Raw genomic sequence first — 17,042 nt, forward strand, 5'->3', positions numbered from 1 at the left:
AGCGAGCTCGGAGGTGACAGAGTAAGATGTCCACAATAGCTTTTCATACTCTAATTCCAGGACTCTTTCTACATCATATCTACATCATAATTAGGGTCTACTGGGCCTAGACTCAGTAACTTAACAGCCCTGTCTGGATATGGGTTGTTATTCTCTCTTGCCTACCCCTACTAGGCAAGAGAGCCCGTGAAGATTGCCATAGAGATCTGCCTACCAATCTGATCCCTAATTCCAGAGGGTTGGTTTTTGGCTTTAAGATTTTGGCCTGTAATTCATTTAGCTGCCACCAGATGGAAGGAATACGGAGAAATAAAACAGGCATTAAAATGGCTAATGTTAGTAATAGGGAAAACTCTAAGTGGGAACTCTGTATGATATATGTTCAATTTTCTGTAAACTTGAAACTGCTATAAAAATAGTCTTATTTTTTAATGGCTAATGTTTACCAGTGGTCAGTAATTAATGTTTCACAGTTGAGGGGATTATTTACATAGGTGGTTTCCTCTGTTTTCAGAAGATCTCCATACCCATTATCTCTTAGTTACTGATGTAGCAGTTTTCCATTTTTACTGCTACCTTTAATCCCAAAATGAGAAGTGATTTCTAATACTTTTGACCTTCTTTGGCTGAGCTGAAAAGCCTTCCTGCATCTTCAGTTTGCTATTGCCTCACCCCTGGAGTGCTTTAGTGGCAGGTCTTCTTTCTTACTGATTTCCAATGCAATCTACCTTGCATAATTCGGCCACTTTAATGTTTGAAAATGCCACTTTTCAATTGTACCCCAGAAATTTGACTCTTCATTAGTCTGGCTTTCAGGGTACTCCATAGTCTTACCCCATCTTACCTAATAAAGCCTTACCTTGCTTCCTGCTATCAAAGTATTCCATTCATCTTTAGCACCTAGTTCAAATGCTAATCTCTCTATTCATTCAATCAACAGATATATTTAAATGTATTAGTCCCTGAGAATTCCTAATGGAAAAAGACAGGCAAAATCCCTGTTCTCATGGAAATTACATTCTGCTGGGAGACTCAGACCTGACCTTCCCACAAAGCACCCCCATAATCTGCAACGAGCACTTCCTTCAACCTCAGAATATTTTTTTATAAAGTATGACTCTACAAACACCCTCCAGAGCTTATAATATATTCACTTGATTACCCTCAGCTGTGGCAGATGTTCATCCTTTGAGGATGCATTGGATTTTTAAAAACAGTCTCCAGTCTCCTAACCTGGTAAATTACCTAAGTGAGGTGTGACAGAAGAAAGGAGACATTTTTGGATATGGCTCAAAAATGAGCACTTTTAAGTTGCTGCCCAAAGAGAAAACAAGAGACAACATGAACAGTGACAAGCAGCATTGAAATAAGGTCACACGCCTGACCTGTGGTGGCGCAGTGGATAAAGCGTCAGTCAACCTGGAATGCTGAGGTCGCCAGTTCAAAACCCTGGGCTTGCCTGGTCAAGGCACATATGGGAGTTGATGCTTCCTGCTCCTCCGTCCCCCTTCTCTCTCTCTCTTTCTCACTCACTCTCCTCTCTAAAAATTAATAAAAGAAAAATTAAAAAAAAAGAAATAAGGTCACAACCTGCCTTCCTTGAGGGGTAGCACTCATCTGAAAGTATTAATTCTGGTAGTTTATCCTGGAGACATTAATTTCAGTATTTGGAATCACATCTAGTAACGTTCAGTTATCCTGGAGACATTAATTTCAGTATTTGGAATCACATCTAGTAACGTTCAGTGCCTTATGAATTCTCTGCTTGAATTTTTTAAATCTGTTTTTAGTATTCTCCCAATTAAAGTTTAAGACCCTTAGGAATAACAAGTTTTACTTTGTTTTGTTTTTGTATTAGCCATGGTGCTATCTTTGCATATGGAAATGATCAGTATTAATATGTTGATTTTTGATGATGCAGTAATAAAGGCAGTGAAACATTAGTTGATACTGTTAGTGTCAACATACACTGATAATTCTCTGACTCTTTATTGGCATTAATTGACTTAAAAAACGGGGTGGGCAAAAGTAGATTTACAGTTAGGAGTACACAAAACAGAATTAATAAAGCTATTGTAACAATCATAACCTGCTTGTCTTCTATGTAAACAACTGTAAACCTATCTACTTTTGCCCTCCCTAGTATATACACTTACAGCTTTATATTATTCTACTTTATAATGATTTTGCAAATCTAATTGACATTTAAAGTGTAATAGTAGGTACTTGTATACTCTCATTTTTTTTTTCTAGAAGAATAGCGAAAGGTTTTCATTTTCATAAAGGGAGATCTCCTCTGCCTTGGTAGGGAAAAGTTGATATTAATAGGAATTAGTCATTTGTTTTTACAACTCTAGAATAGAGAGACTTACTGCATTCTGATATCAGAAGGGCTTAAGATTGTAGACTATTTGGAGTAATTTTCTGTTTTAATTTAGAAAATTGATTAAGTGAAAACATTAATGTTTCTACATTTTTTTTCCTCCAGAACCTTTGTTTCATTTTGCCGCAATTTTTGTACCAATTCTTCTGTGGCTTCTCACAACAGGTTTGTTTCCAAAGTTATTTGTTATAATTTAGTTACATTTGCTATTAATAATTTACCTTTATATGTATTAGATTGTAGATATTAGACAAGTATGCTGAAAGTAAAAAGGGTTGGAGGGTTGTTTTTTGTTAAGTTTGGTTTGGTTTGGTTCAACAGTGATCTTCTTGCCTTGCATTTTGACAATAGCATATGTTTGTGTTTTTGCTTTAGCGCTGTTCTTATTATTACTTTGTTTTGAAAGTTAGCATATCTGGTTAGAATTAAGATAACCTTTAAAAGAATATTCTGAAAAAAAGTATTGTGATTTTTTTCTTTGTATCAGCATATACAATGTTTTCCAATAATCCTAAAATATTATAGTTTGCCTGACCTGTGGTGGCACAGTGGATAAAGCGTCGACCTGGAACACTGAGGTCGCCGGTTCGAACCCTGCACTTGTCTGGTCAAGGCACATATGGGAGTTAATAATTCCTCCTCCTCTCTCCCTTTCTATCTCCCCTCTAAAATGAATAAATAAAAAGAATTTAAAATATATAGTTTAGTTTAATTTTTTATCAAATAAAATCTCACACCTTTGCAGTTTCTCAGGTTTATTTTCTAGGGAAAAAAAGTTGACCTTTAGGCTGGCCATGAAGCAGTGATTCCTAAATAAAACCTTGGATTACTTAAGCAACTCCACATTTTTTTTGCCCTCTATTGTTTTCTGAATATTTACTACATTAAGAATGTGCTATATGTTAACTTGATATTTAAGTAGTGGGATGAGAAGACACATTTGTTTTAACTGAAATGGATTTTGCATTGTTTCTAGTGAAGTACAGCTAAATGTAGTAGCTACAATATAATGCTCAACAACTCACAAATTTTCATAGTTAATCTGTGAGCAGTTCAATGATTTGCCAAAATGAGCTACTGGTAACATAACCACAGGTATTATAGATTGAGTTTCTAAATTTCAAGATATTCCTAATTCCTCATGGTAGGAAGTAATTTTTTCTAATGTCTTGGCAATATTTTTCAGCCAATATATTCTTCTCAAAGGGAAGTGACTGCTCTCTTTCTCTTGAACTTGTCTCTTTAGCATTTGGTATGCTATTTCTTATTTATATCAGTGCCATGTCATGAGCCACATGGTGCCAGTTAAGCAGATTGTTTTATGAATTGATCATCTAGATGTAGGAAGTGTCATGGCCTTCTTGTATTCAAAACTAACAGTTTTAGCTACAGAGTTTTATGAATTCTGATGAGTCTGCTTTTCTTGGAACATTGAAATTACTATTTGATCAAAATGTTTCTAATTCCTCTGTGTGATGAATGCAAGTATTATAAAGACATTTAAAAGTTTGTGGCAAAATGCAGGGAAATTGGCTTAATCCGATTAAAACGTTTTTATTTTGAAAGCAGACTGTTGCTTTGTTATCCTTTTAAAACATGTTTACCAAGCACAAATTGTATAAATAAAGGAAGAACTTATTCCTAATAAAACCAGCTGGGATTCAGATCATGGGCGCTCTGGGGTCTACTTAGGTTTCCTTAAGTTTTGCTATTTGCCTACCTCAGTTGCTCAGCTGGTACATTCATTCATTTAACAAATACTTCTTGAGTGCTTACTATGTGCCAGGCTAATTGCTGGGATACAACAATGATCAAAAGTCTTACCCCCCTGGAGCTTGCAGCATACTGCTGAGGGGGAAAGAGACAACAGTCTGATATGTTATAAGGTGCTAGTAAATGCTCTGAAGGAGGGAGCACTATATCATTTATTATAGGGCCACTGTTTTAGAGATGATATGGAAAGTTCTAGAACACTGATGAGGTAATATTTGGGAAGAGATATAAAGAAAATGAGGGAACAGCTATGCAGATGTCTTAGAGGAAAAATATATCAGGTAAAAGGAAGGTCTCCAAGATGGTGACCTGATGTACAATATCATTAGTTTTGAATTTGGCCTAGTGCTCATGAATGTAGCAATCTTTATTGCAGATGTCTTTGAAGTACTTACAGGGAGTCAACCTTTTCCAGTTTAGGTCTATATCAGGTGTTGTCTGCAACCCTGGAACTTGGAGAGTGAGCTATGGAGAATATAAAAGTGAGACCAGGATTCTGATTCTTTAAGCAAAAAGCTCTTTCTTTGGTAAAGCTAGAATACTGCTAGTCTTTTGTTCTTCATGAAAAGAAAACATTTGTAACAGGATTAACAAACAGTGTTATCAACTAAACCAGTTCATTTTGAGAACAGTCTATCTTTTCTAATTATGCACCTAAGGATTACAATTCTCTTTTCTATAACTTCAAAGAACCATAGTGAGACAAAAGTATATTGATGCTTCTTTGTTTGACTGAAATTCAGGTCTAAATTATACACCAAGCAATCTGAGTTATTTTTTCAGTTGTCTCAATAACAAATATGGGTAGTTTCCAATGAAATATAGTGTTGTATAGCAACAAACTAGGCTCCCTTGAGAATTAAAAGGAATGTAACACCTTTTTTTAGAGTACTTTTTAATTTGGTAGAATAGTGTTGCTGACTTTGAAACTTTGTATATACAAAGTATATACATGTTCTATGTAGAGCTACATTTTTCACTTCATTGAGAATTTTCCATGCATATTATCTTGCTTTGTCTCTACTGTACGCAAGATTTGTTCCCTCCTCTGGGCTCCCACAGCTCTTTGTACACTCACCATTCTGCCTCCCTCTCTGCAATTTGAAAATTTGAGTATCTTACCAGGCAGGGCATGAATCTGCTCTATCCCCAATACTTGTCACTTCGCACTCAGTAAATGTTTTTTGAAGTCAATTAATGAATGCACTAATGCTCTATTGAAGTTGTTCTTAATATTTTTGAGGCAACTTCCATTATGAGGGAAAGTGTATCTTTAGTAGCTATTGTTTGAAAATACATAATTTTATTAATTTATATTATAGTGAAATGTATTTTATTAATTAAAGAATATTTATATGTGTGATGAATACAGGATATTCATTCAGGCCACAGATAATGGTTGCATGAAAACATCTAGCAATATGTACTGATCAAAATGAGGTTCAAGGATACCTTAATTGTTTTTTATAAAGGCAAATTTACAATATCAGAACGTCTTTTAAAATGTATTATAGCTTTCAATATCTACTCATTCATTCATCTAATATTATTGAATGCTTTTTATATGGAAAGTTCTGTTCTAAGAGCTCAAGATTGTCAAAGTCCTCTGGGCAACAGCACCAAGAACACACTTATAGTTGATCAAATTCAGTTTATTACTTGATGAAATAAGAAAGAATATACACAACAAAGAACAAAGGGTCCTCTCAGGAAGAGAGTGATAGAAAAAGTCTTATTAGATTTTGGTTGAGTTAGGTAATTTGGAGAAGGATTTAAGATGTGAGGACTTGCTCTTAATTGGGCGCTGTTAGTAACCAGGGGTAATTTTGTAACTGGACATTTCAGTAAATCTTATCCAGGAGGAATGGAGACTGGAAGGAGGCTAATGTTGTCATTAGTCAAAAAGTAACAATCATTCATGTTAGCCAGAATGCGGGTGTTGGTCATTATTTATGATTTTCACAATATTTGCACTGTTTCTATATTCTGGCATGATAGTGAAGTGGTCTTGTATTTGTTTTGATTCATCATAGTCACAAGAACAGTCTTATTTGATACATTTCTCTGAAAATCTGCATGATTGATAGAATACCAGTGCCTACCTATGAGTGCTAGGCCAGCTCCACAATGTTAGGACCTGCTTTGCTTTGCTCTTTCTCAAGGTACAGCTGTCAAAAAGTAAATAAATAAAATATCTGCCCTCATAGAGCTTAAATCCTAGTGTGAAGAAACAGCAAACAATATATTCTTTTAAGATTTTATTTAGAAAAGTAAATTTAACAGGGTGACATTGATCTATAAGACTACACAGGTTTCAGGTAAACATTTATGTAGCATTTGAACTGTTAATTATGTTGTATAACCCAACCCATCAACCAGAGTCAAATAATTTTCTTTCACCTTATATTTGTCCCTCTTTATACCCTTCCCCCCACATCCTCCCGATCCCCCTCCCCTACATCCCCTTTCCAATATTAACCACTTTACTTTTATCTATGTCCATGCTTCTCAGTTTTATATCCCACATATGTTTAGAATCATAGATTTCTTAGTTTTTCTGATTTACTTATTTCACTTGGTATAATGTTATCAAGGTCGATCCATGTTGTTGTAAATGATCTGATGTCATTATTTCTTATGGCTGACTAGTATTCCATAGTATATATGTGCCACATCTTCTTTATCCAGTCATCAGTTGAAGGGCTTGTTGGTTGTTTCCATGTCTTGGACACTGTGAACAATGCTGCTATGAACATGGGGCTGCATGTGTCTTTACGTACCAATGTTTGCAAGTTTTCTGGGTATATACCCAGTAGAGGGATTTCTGGGTCATATGCTAGTTCTATTTTTAGTTTTTTGAGGAACCACCATACTTTCTTCCATAGTGGTTGTACTACTTTACATTCCCACCAACAGTGGATGAGGGTTCCTTTCTCTCCACAGCCTCTCCAACACTTGTTATTACCTGTCTTGTTGATAATAGCTAATCTAACAGGTGTGAGGTAGTATTTCATTGTAGTTTTGATTTGCATTTCTCTAATTCATTTTGCTAATGAAGATGAGCATCTTTTCATATATCTGTTGGTCGTTTTTATTTCTTCCTGGGAGGAGTGTCTGTTCATATCCTCTTTTCATTTTTTTCATTGGATTGCTTGCTTGTTTGTTATTGAGCTTTGTGAGTTCTTTATATATTTTGGATATTAAACCCTTATTGGAGCTGTTGTTTGCAAATATCATCTCACATTTAGTTGGTGGCCTGTTTATCTTGTAGCCAGTTTATTTTGCTGTTCAGAAGCTTTTTAGCTTGATGTAGTCCCATGCATTTATTTTTGCCTTTACTTCCCTTGCCTTTGAGGTCAAATTTAAAAATTGCTCTACAGCCAAGGTTCATGTGTTTAGTACCTATGGTTTTGTTTTGTAATTTATTGTTTAGCTCTTATATCTTTGATCCATTTTTATTTAATTTTTGTGCAGGGGGTCAAACTGTAGTCAAATTTCATTCTCTTGCATGTGGCTTTCCAAGTTTCCCAGCACCATTTATTGAAGAGGCTTTCTTTTCTCCATCATATGTTTTTGGCTCCTTTGTCAAAGATGATTTGTGCCTTTGTCAAAGATGATTTGTGCATATATACTTGGTTTTTATTTTTGGGCTCTTGATTCTGTTGCATTGTTCTGTGTGTCTGTTTTCTGCCAATACCATGCTGTTTTGATTTTCGTGGCTCTAGAGTCTAATTTGAAGTCAGGTAGTGTGATATCTCCAGCTTCATTCTTTTTCCTCAGGATTGCTTTGGCTATTCGGGGTTTTTTATTGTTCATAGAAACCTGGTGTGTTTTTTTTGTTCTATTTCTTTAAAAAATGACATTAGAATTTCTATAGGGATTGCATAAATTTGTATATTGCTTTAAGTAATATGGTCATTTAATGTATGTTGATTTTTCCTATCAATGAACATAAAATATTTTTTTCATTTCACTGTGTCTTTTTAATTTCTTTCAATAATACCTCGCAGTTTTCAGTTTATAGGTCCTTTTCATGCTTTGTTAAGTTTATTCTTATGTATTTTATTTTGTTGTTGTTGTAGTTGTTAAAGGAATTTTTTTTAGTTCATTTTCTGAAGGTTCATTATTGGCGTATAGGAAAGCAATAGACTTTTGTATATTGATTTTGTATCCTGCAACTTTACTGTATTGGTTTATTGTTCCTAATAATTTTTTTTGGTGGAGTCTTTAGGGTTTTCTATATATAGGATCATGTCATCTGGAAAAAGTGATATCTTTACTTCTTCTATCCCAATATGGATGCTCTTTATTTCTTTCTGTTGCCTGATCACTCTGGCTAAAACTTCCAAAATGTGTTGAATAAGAGTGAAGAGAATGGGGAAGCCTTGTCCTATTCCTGATTTTAGAGGAAAAGGCTTCATTTTCTTTTTTACCATTTACTATGATACTGGCTGATGTTTTATCTTATAGGGCCTTTATTTTGTTGAGGTACTTTCCTTCTATTCTAATTTTATTGAGTGTTTTAAACAAAAAGTGCTGTAGTAACTTAACAGATGTCTCTACTGTGTCTATTGATAGGGTCATATGACTTTTGTTCTTTGTTTTTTTGATGCGATGTATTATGTTGATCGATTTATGTGTATTGAACCATGTTTGTGCTCCTGGAATGAATCGAACTTGATCATGATGTATTATTTTTTCAATATGTTGTTATATTTGCTTTGCTAGTATTTTGTTGAGGATTTTTGCATCCATATTCATTAGAGATATTGGTCTACAGTTTTTTCGTATTGTGCTTGCCAGGTTTTGTATCACAGTTACGTTGGCCTCAGAAAATGTATTAGGGAGTATTGCTTCTTCTATTTTTTGGAAGACTTTGAGAAGGATAGGTAGCAGATCTTCTTAGAATGTTTGGTAGAATTCACTAGTGTAGCCATCTGGTCCTGGACTTTTATTTTTGGGAGATTTTTAATAGTTGTTTTCTATTTCCTCCCTGCTTATGGGTCTATTTAGGTTTTCCATATCTTTGTGACTCAGTCTAGAAGATTGTATAGTTCTTGCATAATACATTTATAATGTAAGTTATAAGGTGATTAATACTATGGAGGAAAACCAGGATAAAGAGGAGATATGTGTTTTCAAGAGAGGAAGTGGCAAGTTAAATCAAGGATGGCCTCACTGAAAAGGTGACCTGAGGTTTGAAGGAAATGAGGAAGTGTAGTACTCCAGCCTGCTAGGAACTTCCAGTGTCACATAGAAGAAACCTACTCAAGATACAAACTTGCCTGACCAGGAGGAGGCACAGTGGATAGAGCATCAGAACAGGACACAGAGGACCCAGGTTAAAAACCTGAAGGCCGCCATCTTGAGTACGGGATCATCTGGTTTGAGCAAAGCTCACCAGCTTGAGCCCAAGGTCACTGGCTTGAGCAAGAGGTCACCTGGTCTGCTGTAGCCCCTGGTCAGAGCACATATGAGAAAGCAGTCCCTGAAAAACTAAGGCACCACAACGAAAAATTGATGCTTCTCATCTCTCTCCGTTCCTGTCTTTCTGCCCCTATCTGGCCCTCTCTCTGACTCTATGACACACACAAAAAAAATAGGACACAAACTTATGTCAAGAGCGATAGGGGGAGGCCTGCAAGGGAGGCAGAGAGGACCTTCTAAATTTCCTTCTCCCTTAGCTTTTATTGATCAGAAGTAGAACAAAAGTAACAAGGTTACAAGGGAGGGAGGCCAGGTGATAAGGGGAAAGAATAACTAATGGCCATTTTGCAGACATGAGAAAGGGCTAGTTTGGGTCAGTACATTATTTATTTTTTGCTAATTAACAAGCACCAAAGGAAGGGACAATCTAGAACCTCTAGGCTAATTTTCTAAAGCCAGTCCACATGCATTCCTTTGTGTCTGCACAAAGGTCACGCACTCACACAGTTTCCTGGTGTTTGCATCCAACAGACATTCACTCAGGGCTTTTAACTAAAGTTCCCCAATCCAAGTCATAGGAGAATTCAAGGTTAGATGGGTGATTCCCTACAAGGAAGTACTATTAAAAGGAAAGATGTTCCAAGTCAGGCAAAAGTCAGTTCCAAAGAAGTCTTAAGTTAGGGTGTGCCTGATATGTGAGAAGTATAGTGCTGCTGAAGTAGCATTAGAAAGGAGCAGGAATGGTTAGAAATAAGGTTAGACAGGGAGGAGAAGCCAGATTGAATGGGGCTTTATAGACACCCCATTGCAGAAGCTTTTTTCTTTCAGAGATAAAGATATTCATTGGAGGGTTTGAAAAAAGTGATTGCTTGATTTGACTTATTTTCTGATAGATCTGTTTGGGGCTTAGAATAAACTTTTGGAGGAGAAGCAAGGAAATCATTGAGAAGGCTTGCAGGATAGTAATAATGGAGGTGCTGAGAAGTGATCTGGTTCTGAATATATTTGAAAATAGAACAGCCAACTAAGTGGGAGATGATATTTTCAAACAACAGCTCAGATAAGGGCCTAATATCCAAAATATACAAAGAACTCATAAAACTCAACAACAAACAAACAAACAATCCAATAAAAAAATGGGAAGAGGACATGAACAGACACTTCTCCTAGGAAGAAATACAAATGGCCAATAGATATATGAAAAAATGCTCATCTTCATTAGTTATTAGAGAAATGCAAATCAGAACTACAATGACATACCACCTCATGCCTGTTAGATTAGCTATTATCAACAAAACAGGTAATAACAAGTGTTGGAGAGGCTGTGGAGAAAAAGGAACCCTCGTCCACTGTTGGTGGGAATGTAAAGTAATACAACCATTATGGAAGAAAGTATGGTGATACCTCATAAAACTAAAAATAGAACTACCTTATGACCCAGCAATCCCTCTACTGGGTATATACCCCCAAAACTCAAAAACATTGGTACATAAAGACACATGCAGCCCCATGTTCATCGCAGCATTGTTCACAGTGGCCAAGACATGGAAACAACCAACAAGCCCTTCAATAGATGACTGGATAAAGAAGATGTGGTACATATACACTATGGAATACTACTCAGCCATAAGAAATGATGACATCGGATCATTTACAACAACATGGATGCACCTTGATAAGATTATACTGAGTAAAATAAGTAAATCAGAAAAAACTAAGAACTATATGATTCCATAAATAGAAGGGACATTAAAATGAGACTCAGAGACATGGACAAGAGTATGGTGGTTTTGGGGGGGGGAAGCAAGGGAGGGAGAGGAGGGAGGGGAGGGGCACAAAGAAAACCAGATAGAAGGTAATGGAAGACAATTTGACTTTAGATGATGGGTATGTAACATAATTAAATGTCACAATGACCTGGAGATGTTTTCTGTGAACATATGTACCCTGATTTATTAATGTCAACCCATTAAAATTAATTTAAGAAAAAATAGAGCCAATAAGAAGTTCTCAATTTATTGGAAATCAGGTATGGAAAAGAATAGGGATGAATCCAAGATTTTGTTTCTTACTGATCAGAAGGACATAGTTGCTATAAGGCCAGGGGCTGCCATGATGGCCATTCACATGCAGGTTCTCATTGAATTTGGGCAGACAGTAAAGAAATGGCAGAGTCAGAGGAAGGCGAGCCATTCTGTTTATTGCTGTCTTACCAAGACAGGCAAGTTGCCTGACCAGGTGTGGCACAGTGGATAGAGCTTCGGACTGGGATGCGGAAGGACCCAGGTTCGAGACCCCGAGGTTGCCAGCTTGAGCGCAGGTTCATCTGGCTTGAGCAAAGAGCTCACCAGCTTAGACCCAAGGTCGCTGGCTCCAGCAGGGGGTTACTGGGTCTGCTGAAGGCCCGCGGTCAAGGCACATGCGAGAAAGCAATCAATGAACAACTAAGAAGTCGCAATGCGCAACGAGAAACTGATGATTGATGCTTCTCATCTCTCTCTGTTCCTGTCTGTCTGTCCATGTCTATCTCTGCCTCTGAAAAAAAAAAAAAAGACAGGCAAGCCACAAGAAAAACCAAGGTAAAAGCAGAAAACCTGCTTTTCCCATAGAGGGCAAGGGGTCAGGGAGGCCTCTGCAGTGCTGATAGCAGGAAACCAGAGAGAAAATCCCTGGTCTGTCTCACTTTATAGTGTAGAAATTAAAACCTTTAAGCCAATATACAAATAAGGGAGTCTCTCATACAAAGCCACTTATCTGAGGTATAAATGGGATTCCTCATAAGAGTGCACCACCCCACATCATGCAATGGTCAAGGATGTGGGGAAAAACTCAGTTTTGAGAAGACCTTAGTATCAGAAGGAAGGGAAAGGCTTGGTCTTAAAAATAAGCCTTAGGCTATAATGACTTTGCCAGCTCACAGCCTGTCTTCCACACCCAAAGCAAGCAAACATATTCATCATATTTACAAACTTATTTGACCAATACTTAGTTGCCCTTTCCTGAGATGAGGAAGACTTCAAGAGGAGTAGGTTTGAGGTGAGGACAGGTCAGGTGTCCAGTTCTGAACAGAAGTTTTAAATACAGTATATACCCGGAGAAAAATTTAAGTGGATGATTTTATATATGGGGACAGGTCTTGGTTGGAGATAGATATTTGAGACTTTACAGTGAATGGCTAGTGTTAAAACCACAGGTATGAATGAGGTCCCCTAGAGAGTGAGTATAAATAAAAGTTCTAAACAGAGTTCTGGAACACTCCAACAGTTGGTTCAGGGAAAATAGCTTGAGAGGGACTAGCTAGTGAGGTAGGAAGAGAATCACTCATTTAAAAATATTTCTTGATCACCTAAGTGATTAAGGTAGATTCTAGGTTCACAGTCATTGTGGGACCACTCAGTGCAGTAGGAAACATAGGAGAAGGCAGATTTAATAAGTTTGGTTTTACACATTTTGAGTTGTGGGTGCTTATGGGACAGCCAGCAGAGAGTTGGAAAAGTTGGTCTGGAGCCTAGGAAATTCCAGCCCAGAAAGTGTTGGAAGCCATGCCCATGTGTGTGTGTGTGTGTGTGTGTGTGTGTGTGTGTGTGTGTGTGTGTGTGTATATATATATAAAATATATACTTAGCTCTGGTTTTGTGAATATATTTATTTAATTTTTATTAAATGGCCACATTCATTATCATATATATCCAGGAGAAGGTGATAATATATTTAAAGTCATATAAAATATTAAACAAATGAAAAACTGTGACACAGGCTAGCTACTTGATGCATTTAGTTTTCCTGAGGGGTTTTTGACTTATACTTTGTTAGCTGAAAAATCTTTTGAAAAATTATCAGTTAATACCTGTTAGAAATGGAGGCTATAGCATATAAATAGTCTGAAGGAAATCCTATTAAAAGGGGAAAATATATGAATATGATGCATCACAATATGTTAGTTTCTTTTCTATAGTTACCAGAGAGAGCTTCTTTTAAAAAAGTACTTTGTGAAGAGTAAGAAAATGATTAAAAATATGAATAATAAAATGGCAATAAATATGTATATATCAACTATTACTTATTTCTTAAAGATTTTATTAATTAGAGAGAGGAGAAGGGTGAGGGAGAAGCATGAAACATCAACTTGGAGTAGTTGCTTCTTATATGTGCCTTGACCAGGCAAGCCCAAGGTTTTGAACCAGCGACCTCAGCGTTCTAGACTGACACTTTATCCACTGTACCACCACATGTCAGGCTCAACAGTTCCTTTAAATGCAAATGATTAAGTGCTCTAGTCAAAAGACAGGGTGGCTGAATAGATAATAAAACAAGACCCTTACATATGCTGTCTACAAGTGACTCACTTCATATCAAAAGACACACAGAGACTGAAGGTAATGGGATAGAAAAAGATATTTCATGAAAATAGAAGCAAAACATACAAACAAACAAAGCTGACGTAGCAATACTTATAACCAGACAAAATAGACGTTAAACAAAGGCTATATAACACGAGACAAAGAAGGACTCAGCATTCCCACTTCTGGCTATTTGAAGAATCCCAAAATACTAAATCAAAAAGAGGTATGCTTCCATATATTATTGCAACATTATTTACAGTAGCCAAGATATAGAAGCAACCCAAGTGCCCATCAACAGATGAGTCGAGAGAAAGAAATGTCAGATAATTTCACTTACATGTGGAATCTAAAAATAAAATAAGGACAAGCAGAGCAGAAACAAACATATATATGGAGAACATTTTGACATTTGTGATATTGGGGCGAGGTGAAGGGATTAATAAATACAAACTGATAGTTATGGAATAGTTATGGGAATTTAAAGTATAAGATAGGTAATGTAGCCATTAATATTATAATCACTTATGGTGTCAGGTGTGTACTAGACTTATCAGGGTGATCATTTTGTAAGTTATGTAAGTATCTAATCATTGGGTTGTACACCTGAAACTAATATATTATCAACTAATTTAAAAATACAAAGTTTTTTTTGTTTGTTTTGAGGAAGAGAAAGGGAGAGGGGGACAGAGAAAAGCATCGATTCATTGTTCCATTTTGTTGTGCACCGATTGATTGCTTCTCATATGTGCCCTGACCAGGGCTCAAACTGGCAACCTCTGGATCAAGCCAGTGACTCCAAGCAGGATAGAACCAATGACCTCGGCGCTCTGGGACAACACTCTGTTCACTGCACCAACAGCTGGGGCAAAAATTATAGATATATATTTTTTTAATTAAAACTTACTTTGTTATCACAAAATGTGTGAAAAAACTCTTACTTTAGCTTGTGATTTTTTAAAACATATAAATATCCTCTTGAAGATGATCATTACTGTACTTTTCTTTCTTTTCTGTTGTTATTTCAGCCACTTTATGATGCTGCTTACCTTACAATGTATAATATCTGCTTTACGTCCTTGCCTATTCTGGCCTACAGTCTACTGGAACAGCACATCAACATTGACACTCTGACCTCAGATCCCCGATTGTATATGTAAGTTGAACATTACAGTTAAAACCCTCTCATACTTAAAAACTTATGGGTTTCACTTCATATAAAGGCGGGAAAGACAAAGACTACACACCTTATTTGATCACATGGTTCTATTCCATTCAACAGGAAAATGACATATTTCCTGGGTGTAATTTCTATACTCGAATGTGTGTGAATCATTTAGTTCAGAATCATTAATTCCTAAAATTTGAACCTACATTCTCATAGAATTCTGAAGTCTTAGAAGACACATTATTTTAACTACAAAAAAAGGCTTCACACTGAGATCTTTGTTAGTTTAGCATATTGATTCCTACCTATAATGAACTGAACTGATGATATTATGTTAGGCTTTCTTTTGTAAACTGTCCCTGAAGCATAGCCTCTCCCTTTGTTAGCCCCATTCTACAACTGTTTTGTTGAAGAAAATAATTCATTAGCCATTATATTCATCTTATGTCAGTTTGAAATGCATGCGTTTCTGCATGGATGGGGCACTTGGCACTAGCCCCAGTTGCTTAACCTATGATTTAATTAATTTTTTTTAAGTTAAGCCTAAAACTAAAGATGAAGATATTCATCTAAAGCAGATAATAAGTATTGCTAAATAGTGGATGACAAGTGCAATAGAGAGGTTTGTATGGTATATTTGTCTGAAGTGAAGGTGTACAAATTAAGGTGTTTCTTTACCAGTATGACACATAAAACTCACATTTAGTAATTGTTAGATTTAACTAGATTTATAAAATATACATTATTATTTTAAAGGTATTTATTGTGGAAATTTTCAAACATGCACAGAAGTAGTAAAAATACTATTAATATAGTGAACTTCCCTGCCTTCACTACTCAGCTTCACCAATCATTAATTCTCTTTTATTAATAATGTGGTCTGCTCTATCATGGACTTATTTTGAAACAAATCTCAGACATTGTATAAAACGATTATTTCAGTATATCTCTCTTAAACATAAGAACTTAAAAATAACAGTACCTATCATACCTTAACATTTTACAATTCCATAATATCAAATACTCAGTCAATGTTCACATTTTTCTAACTAGATCATTTCCTTGAATAGCAAGCTTGTTTGAATCAGGATATAAAGTCCATATCTTGCAGTGGTTAATAAGCTTCTTAAGCCTTTTTTAATCTGCAGGTTAACCTGACAATATTTTTTTTATGACAGAGACAGAGAGAGGGACAGATAGGGACAGACAGACAGGAAGGGAAAGAGATGAGAAGCATCAATTATTTGTTGCAGTACCTTAGTTGTTCATTGATTGCTTTCTCATGTGTGCTTTGACTGGGGGGCTATAGTAGACCTAGTGACCCCTTGCTCAAGCTAGTCACCTTGGGCTCAAGCTGGTGAGCCTTTTTCAAACCAGATGAGCCCATGTGCAAGCCGGCAACCTCGAGGTTTCAAACCTGTGTCCTCCATGTCCTAGTCCAACACTCTATCCACTACACCACTGCCTAGTCACACCTGACTATTAACAAAACTGGTTCATTTATCTTATGGAGTTTCCCTTGATCTAGAGTTTGCTGGTTGCATTGATGGCATTGTTTAACATGTTCTTCTTTTCCCTGTATTTGTTGCAAAGAAATATTTAGATCTACAGGGGAATCATGAAACCTTGGTGGAAATCTTACAGAGCATCATATCCCATGCTTTCAATTTTACAAAAGAGAAACCAGAACCTAGAAATAACTTATATTAGGACACAGGGTATAAGTAGAGGACAGACCAAGATCAGAGTTCAGTCTTCCTGATGACCAGCTCTGTACTCTTACCAGAAGGCTGCTGATTTTAAAACACTGAGCCAACAGTATATTCTGTCTTTGGACAACAACTAAAGTAAAGCCCAGTAGTGCCATTGCTCTTGTTAAAGCAGGGTTTGGGCAGCAATGAGCAAAATCCCTCCAGTTCAGTCCTAGCAGGAACTCAAGCTCATTGCCTGA

At 36.3% G+C, this 17,042-nt stretch overlaps 1 protein-coding gene across 4 annotated transcripts in view; it reads left to right on the top strand.

Annotated features, from left to right (window-relative positions):
* ATP11C (ATPase phospholipid transporting 11C) overlaps window positions 1-17,042 on the top strand; it is a 228,964-nt gene that overhangs the window by 187,921 nt on the left and 24,001 nt on the right. For all 4 annotated transcript variants that reach the window (XM_066248822.1, XM_066248823.1, XM_066248824.1 and 1 more), the window contains 2 exons: window positions 2,489-2,548; window positions 14,952-15,079. In XM_066248822.1, the coding sequence (XP_066104919.1) occupies window positions 2,489-2,548; window positions 14,952-15,079 (188 nt within the window). The remainder of the gene's footprint in view (window positions 1-2,488; window positions 2,549-14,951; window positions 15,080-17,042) is intronic.

The sequence above is a fragment of the Saccopteryx bilineata genome, chromosome X (assembly GCF_036850765.1).
Source record: "Saccopteryx bilineata isolate mSacBil1 chromosome X, mSacBil1_pri_phased_curated, whole genome shotgun sequence".
Lineage (NCBI taxonomy): Eukaryota > Metazoa > Chordata > Mammalia > Chiroptera > Emballonuridae > Saccopteryx > Saccopteryx bilineata.